Source organism: Rhinolophus ferrumequinum, chromosome 21 (assembly GCF_004115265.2).
Source record: "Rhinolophus ferrumequinum isolate MPI-CBG mRhiFer1 chromosome 21, mRhiFer1_v1.p, whole genome shotgun sequence".
Classification (NCBI taxonomy): domain Eukaryota; kingdom Metazoa; phylum Chordata; class Mammalia; order Chiroptera; family Rhinolophidae; genus Rhinolophus; species Rhinolophus ferrumequinum.
Genome location: NC_046304.1, coordinates 32,640,112 through 32,652,374, shown reverse-complemented (window position 1 = coordinate 32,652,374; position 12,263 = coordinate 32,640,112). Strand labels below are relative to the sequence as shown.

Sequence of the window (12,263 nt, the reverse complement as noted above, 5' to 3'; positions counted from 1 at the left end):
AGCCTATTAACTACTATGTTCCTCTCCACTAAGAATCCTAGCTTAGCTCATTGGCTACAATGCTTGGGGATCTACATAATTTATTCACACTCCTACATCAAACAAGTCTCACTAACCCTTTCAAACCTGCCTCTCTGTAACAAAAAGGATTTTAAACCAGGAGAAATGAAAAATTTTCAGCGTTCCCACAAATCAAAAAAGCTTAAACCTAATGTAATCTCTGTTAAGTATTCGAAAACAATTAAAATATCTCAATACGCTGCTTATATGGCATGGCTCGCAATGTACCTTTTCAATAGTGAAAGCTGTTTCTATTTTTCTATGCTATTCTCTTCTATAGCATTCCAACCACAGTAGAGAGCTTTTCAATCGGCCTAACTATTGTTCCAGGATTAAAGAACAGAGAAACAGAAACATTATTTATTTTGCTTTTTCTCAAGGCAAAATGTATAACAACAAAGCTTACCTAATTCTACTATGAGCTGTGGACTCTAGTTGATCACTCCCTGAGAGCTGATGAAGTTTTGTTCTTTCTAAGTGTTCCATATAATTATGGATCATCTATTTTGAAGGAAAATAAAAAAAATTAAGACTAATACCTGGAATAAAAACAATGTTTTAACAAGAGAAACATTTTTATATAAATTTCTTAATAATCAGATTACCCATAGTTCCATGTACACGAATATTAAGAATGAACTTTTTTTAATGGCAAAAGAATATGCAAATGATTTACATTTAAGGGTGCGGGTGTCCATAAAAGTAGCCAACATATTGCTTAGCATAGCAAAAAACTTTTTTTTTTTTTTACAATATGTGATGTCATTAAATGATATAATTTTGACATAAATAACACAAATTAGGAAATAGACACTGGAGAGGTGGTGATCAGCAACTACTGGTTAAAAATAACAGAGGGCATTTGAGAAATCCATTCACTAAAATGAGAAACAACAAAGAAATGAACATGAAATGAGAAGAAACAGACAAGGAGAAAATTCACAGATGCCCTCAGAAGAGCTTTCAGCTATGAAAGTTTTTTTGTTTAACAAAACCATACCAGTACGTGATGATTTTTCCATTTTACAAAGGATTCACAGAGTAAAGATCACTTTCAATTTAATTAAATTAATTAAATACCAAGATGTGCATTTCTTTTTTTTTAAATTTATTGGGGTGACAATTGTTAGTAAAATTACATAGATTTCAGGTGTACAATTCTGTATTACATCATCTAGAAATCCCATTGTGTGTTCACCACCCGGAGTCAGTTCTCCTTCCATCACCATATATTTGATCCAAGATGTGCATTTCTTATGTCTATAGACTTAGCTGAAAGAAAGCTAAAATATTTTCTCCTTTGAGTGCTAATTTACTAGTATCACTACTTAATATAATTATTTATAATAATAATAGCAAATTAAAACAAATCAAGAATCAGAGCACTTTGATTATGAGTCTTGGATAAAGAACCATATGATAGACAAGCTGAATATGGAAGTGAAAACTTCAAAAATATCAAGTACACAAACTGCCAAGAAATCCTATTGTCCTATCTGATTCATTACAGTTCCACTTTTAAGAAACCCAAATCTGGAACTAAAATATGTAAAAATGCACCAAATTTCAATCATAAAATCAAAAGGCCTTTGCTAGACGCTAATGTGATAAGAATAAGAAAAAATTAATTTTAAAAAATAAGAAAAGGTATGGTAGCAATTTAAAGGAATGTAAATATTAAGCGTAGTCAAAAAAAAAAAAAGGTTGACGTCTTTCTTGGGGATATTCCTTGAATTCTGAAAACTAGCATGGAATAGCTTTGGAAATTTCAAAACTGTAGCTGTATGAAGGTGGGTTTCAATCTTAATAACTTAAATATTCATTGTAGCATATTAAAAAGAACTATTGAAAGAAAAAAATGTTAAACAAAATTTAAAATCTGTTTTTCAAAAGCATGCTTTTGTTGTGAAATTTTTTCTTGGCATTCATGTACAATAATTAAGAAATATGTAAATCAATTTGAAAGTGTTACTTCAAATAAATAAAGCTAACTCTGATGTATGAGATAAAGTGAATAATTCTATCAAATCAAATATTATAAAATAATTAATCAGGCTGCTCCTCACTTGAGAATAGTCCAGGCAAACAAAAATGAATATAGAATCACATGGATATATGGTATGTATTTTTAAAACTTTTAAATTTACATACTTTTTATTTTATATTTACAGATTTTTCTCTTTACCACCATTTAAAGAACAGTTTTGCAGAAATACAGTTTTTGTCTGTGTCAGCAAGCCAGAAATGTTTTCTTCTTGTATCAGGAAGAAGTTTAAGGGAAAAAATTTAAAAGAGACTAATAGAACAAAGTGATGGTTGGGCCAAATATCAATTTACATTTTCAAAGAGTTTTAAAAAACCTAAGTTGAATTCTTATACACAGGATAGTAATCATATGAAATTGATTAGTTCAAATGGAAGCATCCAAGTTTCGTTAAGCATCCAGATGAAGAAAACAAATCCCTCTTGATTGTTTTTATATTAATCTATTTATTCAATATAGAAAAATGAAAAGAATTATAAACTGCAAAGATAGACTCAGTTCTATTCCCAAATAGTCCATTGATAGATTATTCTTGTCTTAAATGATTAAATACATTTTTTTAAATTTAGAAAATGTTGAATTTGAAACCTTCTTCAAATGACTGATCTCAAGTAATATCAGATATCTTCTGATATTCCAAAATGGTCTATGTAATGAAATTGGTTCCAACCCAACTAAACTAGCACTTAATAGGAGAGAATAAGATCAACAAAATAACAACTAACATTTATTGAATGCCAACTACAAGTCAGCCAGTGCATTTACAGCCATTGCTTCATTTAATTCTCACAACAATATTTCAATTTTATAGGTAAACTCCAGTTTAAGGAGGTTAAAATAACTAGCCCAATCTAACCAGCTAGTTAATGATAGACCGTGTTCTAATTGCCGTTAGCCAGTGGCTTTACGGCAAGAACTCAGGTCCCTCTGATTCAATCGTCCTGAGCAGGTGGTAAGCATAATAGGACTCATGGTGTATCTGGCCTTTCAGTCAATTCTCCAGGGAGGCAATTAGCTCATTGTCCTTTCTTCCTCACACCCACAAGAAAATCCCACACCCTAAAACATTTCCTGACGTCTGAAATAAAATATGCACTATATCCTATAAATGCACAAAAAAGTCAAAAAATTAAATTATACAATAAAAATTAAAATTTTAATTACAGGGCTTCACAATGTAGTTTTTTAGTTTTAGTTTTAGTTTTTTTTTAAGTGAGTGGGAAGGCAGGATCAGTGTTGTCAGATAGAAGAGAGGAGTAAGATTGTAAAATAAGACATGCTTTAAGATGATCTACCATTGGGTCCGCAAGCCCCTTCTCTCCTGATCTGCAATTCTCTATTTCCTCAGATATGCACATTGATTCACACATATTCAGAAGTCAACTCAGCAAGAAACAGTTGAAGTCATGAAGAAGGATCCCAAGCACATTGTCTGGAAAATCCCAACTCCCCTCCCACCTTGAGAATCTTAACAGCAGAGGTTGACTTTCAGCTTTGGCTAAAACTGGAAAGCAAGGCAAAAGTGAGGTCATGGACCCTTTAATCGTGTTGGCCTTGAATCTTTCCATATGCAGCCCAAGAATCACATATCTATACCCACAAAGCCACTATTCTTAAAGTTGCTGAGAGGCACAGAGAAATTTCTAGTGCATTTAACATCCATGTGTTCCATAACCTAAAAGCATTAATGAAAATTCAGGCAATGGAATCAGACAGACCCAGGTTCAAATCCAGTCACATACTAGCGTGGGATTTGGGACAAATCACTTCATATTTTCTTTCTAAACTGCAATCTTTAAAATGGGGATGGATGATAGAGTTTGGTCAAAGAATGATTTGAGAATGCATTTAAACATTCCGTGATATAAGTCCAGGGTTCAAGTTTTGGTGATTAATATTAAGAGTATGTACACATGGTGGCCCGAGTGACTCACAATTACTTGATGTTTCTATTTCCGCCACTGCCCTCTTTAAGGCATGTCTTCTTTTAAGCAAATTCAGTAATGTGTACAAAATTTTGGATTTGATTAGAGAACAGTTATTCACATTACAAAAAGAGCCATAGCAGATGGCAATGTGTTTGATAAAAATGCAATTTAAACATTTTTGTGCTTATAAAAAAGGTTACCTTAGTTGGATGTTAATAGTAAAAAATGAAGGTTAAATCCTTCTTATTTCCTTTCCCTGAAGGTTTCCAGAATTTGCCTTTAAAATGACACCTAGTTTGTTAGCATTGGATAACTATTGTAATTGCTAATTGAATGGCTTTTCTATACAGATGTATAAACACAGAAAAATGTGAACTCAAGTAGAACAAACCCACATTTCAAAGCAACTATGTCTGTGTTACATAAACCTTCCTTGAGGCAAAGCAAAATAAAGGGAGACTGTCAAGGCAGAGGATAAGGAGCTGGTTGTGACTGATGGAGGGGATCCTACAAAAACAGCTGCTCTGCTACAAGTGAAATTGGCCTTGGTTACTGCACAGGGCCAGCTCTCTGAATGTATATCGAAGATTTTTCTGAAATCTTTTTTTTCTTCCTAGACTGTCCTTCTCTGAAGGAATAGGGTATAAAAATTACTGTATCTTTTCATTTAAAGATGTCAGGTTGTTCCTTCTGTAGCAACATTAACTTTTATTAAATTAGTATGAGAAAAATGTAAAACTTCACTTTCCAGTGATTTTTCAAGAATGCATGTAGTTTATATATACTTCAATTTAAAACATCCTAATTTAATAATCCTCAATTATTATAAAGGTGAGAACTTCAATGAAAAACAAAAGGATTATTCATTATTTAGCACTATCAATTGTTTACGGCCCATAAACATATTCCCCTAAACCTATTTATAATTATAGCACTGATAAGCACTACCAGTAAACACAATGTACAGAGCATTGTTCAGTCACTGAAATGAATGATATAAATCAACAATAGGCCTTTAACCACCAACTGTTTTTTAACAGCCTTAATATCCACCAAGTGCCATCTTATTAAAATGTGGGTAATTTTTACACCGAAAAGGCTGCTGTGAAGCTGTTTCTATGGTTCCAGTCCTCCGTGGCCAATCTTTTCGCTCTGCCACTGAATTTCAATTCTGTGATACTTCATGCTTCGTGTGTGGCTATGTAAGCTAAGATAGCAATAATCAAACCTCATTATGTCAGGAAGAAATTCCAACCCCTCCCCAAGAAAGTGTTAAGCACATTATTCCAAAGCAAATGAAACTAAGTGCAGTGGGGTTTCATCTCCCTTAAAAGCAACAACAAATGTCTCTACCAGAGGAAGGATAAGAAATCATACAAACTAGTGAAAAGAAAAATGGGAGCTGAAGACTGGAACCACCTGTATCATGGGAGAGAGATTGGACTAGAAAGGGAAAAAGACAGGAATTGTTTTTTTCTTGTAACAAATAGTGCATGTGTCTGTGAAAATTCTACATATTTAGGTATGTGTACCCCAGATTGATCATGACACACAGAAACAATTTTCACATTAAGGCGATAGGAACAAAAGCAACTAAATGAAAGGCTGACAGAGAATCCTAACAAGAAGGTTAAAAAACCCTCAAGTACATTTTCTAAATTTGCTTTGGAGAGATTACGTGGTGGGGTTGTGAATTTAAAATACTGAAATTTCATGCAGAAAAGCTGTTTTAGAGTCATTTTGATTCAACCCTTTAAAATTTGTGTTTATGTTACTTGTTATAAGCTTGATGTAAATAAGTCCTTTATACTGGATTACAATTGTAGAGATTTTTACCAATAATTTACTAAACCATTATTTCCCAATTGGTAAAAAATAAATACATTTTCATATTATCATCACATATACTTTTTATTATACACTCATTAGTGTTCACTTAGCCAGCCAAAGAAACAACTATTGGAACTGTCTTACTTATTACATTATTCTGTGGCACACTAATTCACCAAATGAAAAGTTAATTCCAAATAAAAAAACAATGAAGGTCAACATTTAGTAACTAGGTTAATGCTATATGAAAATTTAATGTTTCTTAGAAATAATCCCCAAGAATTATACTAGCTGATTTTCAAAGAAAAATTAAGACATATTTTCTAAAGTTAATTTCTTTATCTCTATATTAGCATGGTAAGAACCCAGAAACCCACCTCGGTGTGTCTTTGATGTAATGCATTATATTCCTTCTTCAGTTCTGCTTCTCTTTCTTCAAGTCTGCTAACTGAAATTAAGATACATACACTTAATCAAAACAAAATTTACTTGAAAATTCCATCTGAAAAACTTGGAATGGGTTATCCATAATCCTTAGCAACTTTAGGATCAGCACTCCTTATGAAATTCTTCACAAAGCTGGTAATCTCATTTCATCATCCTTAATAAATAAAACTTTCGAGGGTGGCGGAGATAAACCAAATTTTAAAAATGTAAACATCAGATGGCTTCTCCCAATATGCATGTTTATCAGGTCATTCCCCCTAAACAGGTTTTAACATGATATAGAATTACCTCTTTCAAAACCACTTTACAAATTATCTCAGAGAAGTTTTAACCTAGGATTAGGACCCAAAATCATTGATTTCTAACATTATTCAAGCTCTTTTTTCCCTACTGAGTAGTACATGAAAATGTCATTGTTTAGAAGCACTTTTTCTGCTTCGGACCTTAATTTCAGGGACTCATCTTCTTTTATTTAGCTCCCTCTGCTGATGGAGTTTTGAGTGGCACTGATTTGGGGTAGTGCTCATGGAGTAACACTATGATATTTAAAAAAAAAAAAAAGTTTTGGACTAGAAAACAAATCTGAAAAAAAAAGTTTTAGAATGCTGGGACAGGATTTCACAGGAAAGAATGACATCAGAAAGGAATGCTTCTGAGAGAAGGTGGAGTCCAAGCAGGACCATGAAGAAATTACAGTATTCAAGACACAGTGATGAGAGTGTACTGGGCACTGCTGCCACAGAGTAGGGGACACAAAACCATGCTGGTGGCCAGCTGGGCAGAGGAGAGGCTGGCCAGCCTGGAGGAGTCCATCCTGGCTAAGGATCAGTGGGGGACAGTCTGCTGGGGAAAAGTATAGCTGGTGCTAGAAAAGCTTGTCAGGATACTCATTCAAGTCTGTTTGAAGGCCTGACATTAGTTGGAAATTTCTCTTGGTGTAAGGGTCAGCTACCTACAAACAGGCAGGGTTGTTTGTAAGCAACCGCCTGTGATTGTGTCAGATGGCTGCAGAAGTAACTACTCTGAACTATCAGCACATACACGAATGTTTTTATATGCCTCATATTAGTTAACACATCAGACACCAAACAACACAACGTGTGCTGCTTGCTAAATTCATCTTCGGTTTGTGTGGCTTTATTTGCCAACTTTGTTTAAATCTTGAAAATATGTCAGGAAATGTGTAGGTCTGACTTTTGATTTGTTTCTAATCAAGCCTATATGTTGGCTCATTAAATTTACACACATTACAGTCCCCATGGAGCACCGTTTATCATGCAGGGCAAGGGTTGAGTACATGTGCTGCTCATCTTATCCTGTGGCTGAGAGCAACAAAAAGCAAACTTATAATGCAGATGTGTTGTGATAATACAATAGGTATTGAAACCGTAATAATTTTTAGTGCTATTTCTCTTTTAAAACAGGAAATCAAGTAAATTTAGAGATTTAGTAGCAATTTCTAAATAAACCTTTTCTACTACTTCCTGTTAATTAAACTGATCTAAAAGCTTAATCCTAAAACTACTGGGTAAACCTTAACTATTTTTAATTGCATATCTGCACGAATCAAGATTTTCTTGGTATTATACAATCAAAAAAAAAAAAGGATGCTTAGGCTAAAATTCACAGCTGTCATCCATAACCCTCAACTTCAAATCTCTGCCCGCAATAGAACCTCATTAGTCTCACCAGCTAACTTGCTGTGAATTCATAAAATAAATTTATATCACCATCACCATCACCATCACTACCAATAACAGCTAACATTACATAGTACTTATTACATACGCTGTCCTATATACTTTATATAAACTAACTTATTTGAGCCTAACATTAACTTATGATGAAAGTATTCATACACTCATTTTAGAGATGAGGAAACTGAAGCAAGGAGGAGTTAAGTAACTTGCTCAAAGTTGCACAGCTAATAAGTGGCAAAACTAGGATTTCTACTGAAGGAGTCTGGGTCCAGAATTTGCTTTTAATTATCATGCTATACTGACCCTCAAGAAATATTCCTTTTAATCTGGAGTCTACTTTAAAATTTTACTTGGGGGAAAAAGTATAGAGTACTCATTTCTACTTTAATCAAAAACCTCTCTGTTCTTATAGAAAGAACCTAGTCACAGACACTTCAACTCAAAGGTATCAAACTTCCAAGCAAAATACGTATCCAATTTTATTATTATTTTTATTAAATTTATTGGGGTGACATTGGTTAGTAAAATTATACAGGTTTCAAGTGTACACTTCTATAATTTTTCACCATATATTTGACCCCTTTTCCCTCTACCACTCCCCACCCCTTTCCAACTTTATTAATCATCAAGGAAATGCATAATAAAACCAAAGTGCAACACTACTACATACCTGTCAGAATAACTAAAATGAAGAACAGAATACACCAAATGCTGGTAAAGATGTGAAGCAACTAGAACTCTCATATGTTGCTGGAGGGAGTATAAATTGGTACGACCAATTTGAATAGTTTTTGGCAAGGTTTAACACAAAGTTGAATATTTGCGAACGCTACGACAAAACAAGTTCATTGCTAAGAAATGAATAAATGTGTCCACCAAAGGACATTTGAAAACAGTGCTCCAAGGAGCACTATTTGTAATAATTCAAACCTGGAAACAAGGAAAATGTCCATCAACAGCAGAATTAATAAGTATTTATGTACTGGAATACTATACAACAATGAGATGAACAAATTATTGCCATACACAACATCATGAATGAATCTCAAACAGGATATTGAGAGAAAGAAGCAGAAGCAAAAGAATACAAAGTTCAAAGACATACAGAACTAATTTAAAACTAATCTAATGTGTTAGAAATCAGGATAGTGGTTACCTTTGGGAAAGAGTTAGTGACTTGATGAATTACTGTGTGTACAGCCCCACCTCAGCCCAGTCCAGACACTATGTGTCCCCATTCACCCATGCAGTTTCCTGGGCTTGCATACTCATTCTGTACGTTCTCCAACAACTGCTGCTAAGTTGTTAACACAGGATTTAAACAGACTATTCAGAACAACTACAAACAAATTGTGCTAATTTACCACTAAAATTTATAGGGAGATGAGCAAAAATTTTACCAGTTTGAAAAATTATAAAAGAAAGAAAACAAGATGGGCATCATGGGAGGACAAATTGGAATTACTCTTTCGAAGATCATGCAGGTGATATCTATTAAAATAAGCAAGGTGTATATTCTTTGACCCAGCATTACTATTCTTATTCATCCTACAGAAACACACCAATGCTCAAAAGATATGAAAATGGATGCTCTATGCAATGTATCTTATACCAACTCCCAAATTGGAACCACTCCTAAATTTGTCATTAGTTGGTTGGTGAAATGAATTATGATAGTCAGACAATGGACTGCAATGCAGTGACTTTGCTACTTCCAAGTTATGTTACCTTGAGTATATTAACTTCTCTGGGCCTCAGTTTCCTTGTATATAATTGAGGAATAATGATAGCATATTAGAGCCGATATTTGGATTCAGTGAGTTAATATTTGTACAGGGTGTAGAATAGTGCCTGGCATACATGTTTTTCAAATACAACAATGAAAGGTATTGTTAAAAGGAATGCAGTATATCTATATGTACTGACATGGGGCGGTGCCTAGAACTGAATGGAAGGATGTTGAATATATATTGCTATATCTGAAAATAAAAAATACAAAACAATTCACAGTATGATGCCACTAAAATGTCAACAAAGTTGAAACTGAACTGATTGTCTCTCTCAAACCTACTCTTTCCCAAAATCCTACTCAGGCAAAAACCTTGCAGCTATCCTTTTACTCTTCTCTTTCCCTCATCACATATCCAGTCTACCAACAAATTCTGTCTGTTTTACCTTCAGAATAAATTTATAATCTGACCACTTTTTACCACTTCCATCGCTCCCACCATCTCTTGTCTCAATGATTACAATTATCTCCTGTCTAGTGTCACTGCTCTAGCCTTTACCCACCTGTATTCTCAAAATAGTAACCTGGGTAAAGTCAGATAGTGACTAACTGCGCAAAATCCTTCAATGGCTTCCGTGTCACTTGAAAAAAAATCCTTACGATGGTTTACATACATATAGCAAAAGCTAGATGCACTATTTCTAGGCCTGGCCCAATAAAAACCTACTGCACACAATCTTCCATTCCCTTTCCCCATTCTCCAACTTAATGTAGGTGACTGTGACCAACCTGGAGCTATATGTTGGAAAGAACCTGTGTCTCCAAAGGAGCTAACCATCTATCAGAAATATCCATTTTAAACTTCACATGAACAAGAAATAACATATAACATTTGAGTCATTATATATGTTGTGTTTTTTTGTGTGGCATAGTTTATGCCTTTGTTATTCTGGATGATTTTCTGAATGTTATTCTGGCGATTATTCTCTCCAATCTAATACCTCCAGCAAGTACCTTGACAGAAAACTGCTATGACTTTCCATATTTCATGTTTTCTTTATCAGTACTGTGATTATAAATATTAGTGTTATCTTTTTAGGTATATGAGTTAATCACCAAGATCATGTAATACAAAACCTCTCAATCTCTTCTGCAAATACACAGAATACTCAGTACCAACAATGTAGTCAAAGGACTCAGTTTTCTCAAGGCCTACCTCACTTGAGACGTTACAGTGTTTAACTGAGAAGTAGCTTTAAATACTGGGAAGAGCCGTCTCTTCAAAGTGCTGAATAACGCCACTAAATAATCAGGAAGAGGAAAAGAAAAGGTAAATACAAAGGAGGGGAAAAAGGGAAAGAAATGCCCATCTTGGCAAGGATGGTAGATAACCTGAAAACCTCAAGTACCATAAAGTTAACCTATGCCTACATTGTTGCATTATATCTGAAGTGATTGTTTCTTGCTTAAAAGTTCCCATGTGAACCCAAACCTTAAAATGATCTCAGGAAAAATACTAAAACCTTACCATTTTACTCATCAAAATAGCCACAACTTGAGATTGACTGGAAGTAAACAAGATTCGGTTCATCCTTCCTATCCCCAAACAACTAATCAGCCTTTGTTTTTAAACTGCAAATATTCTGAGGAGGAAAAAAAAAAAAAAATCATGGCGTCTAAAAACCAAAATGGGAGCAGGGGCAAGACAAAAGACTAATGCAAAATTTACCCCTTATAATAGCTAATGGAAATACTTCAGCCTTGTTTTAAAAGCTCTTTTCTTCTATCCCTCTTTCCAAAAAGCAAGAGGACATGATTAAGGCAGGAAGAGCCACCTGCTCTGCCTGCTCAAAATCAGAGCTTACCTCCTTAGATTGATGGCCTTTGCCAAGTTTGGAACACCTTCCATCTCTGTTGTCTTCTGCCCCATCAGACTGCTGATAGGCCTACGGGGGGAAGAAAGAGAAACAGACCTGCTAGATAGCCATATCCAACTCATTATTTGCCTTCTCAAAAGGAATCACCAGTTCTTACTATTCATGGAAGGCAGATAATCCAACTGTTACTTGGTCTCAGAAGACTGACATTGGTCTTTCAGAATCTTTTCCTTGAACAATTTAGCATCAAAAGTCTCAACAGGTAAGCAAGAATCAAATGCTGACTTAAGAGCAAACAAATCTCAGACAACCACATCAAAACAGTAATAAAAACCTCTCCTCTGCCAACTAAGTCCTTCACCATATCTCTGAACTTCAGAACATTTTCAGATAGATATTATATGTTATTAATCAATGACATGATGTGAAATTCTAAAACATTCTCATGAATCAATAATCACATCCGTAAAAGAGAGTAGGATAACTTCAAAGAATCCCAGTGGTAGGGGCTTCTAGCGATCTATCCTCATCACTGTCTTGAAGATGCTGCCTAGCCATCCATGACAGAAAGGTGACTACTCTCCTACCTAAAATCTCTGTGTAGGGTGAGTCCATGCTTTCCCTCAGCACATATTCCTATGTATCACC

The 12,263-nt window shown here is 34.5% G+C and overlaps 1 protein-coding gene across 13 annotated transcripts in view; it reads right to left on the bottom strand.

Annotated features, from left to right (window-relative positions):
• The window catches only part of SPAG9 (sperm associated antigen 9), a 108,944-nt gene that overhangs the window by 65,136 nt on the left and 31,545 nt on the right, over window positions 1-12,263 (bottom strand). For 10 of the 13 annotated variants that reach the window (XM_033089469.1, XM_033089470.1, XM_033089473.1 and 7 more), the window contains exons 3-4: window positions 6,240-6,310; window positions 467-561 (exon numbers count right to left, since the gene is read on the bottom strand). In XM_033089469.1, the coding sequence (XP_032945360.1) occupies window positions 467-561; window positions 6,240-6,310 (166 nt within the window). Of the gene's footprint in view, window positions 1-466; window positions 562-6,239; window positions 6,311-11,603; window positions 11,685-12,263 lie in introns of those variants that run through there. The other 3 variants (XM_033089482.1, XM_033089483.1, XM_033089480.1) reach the window with 2 other exon arrangements.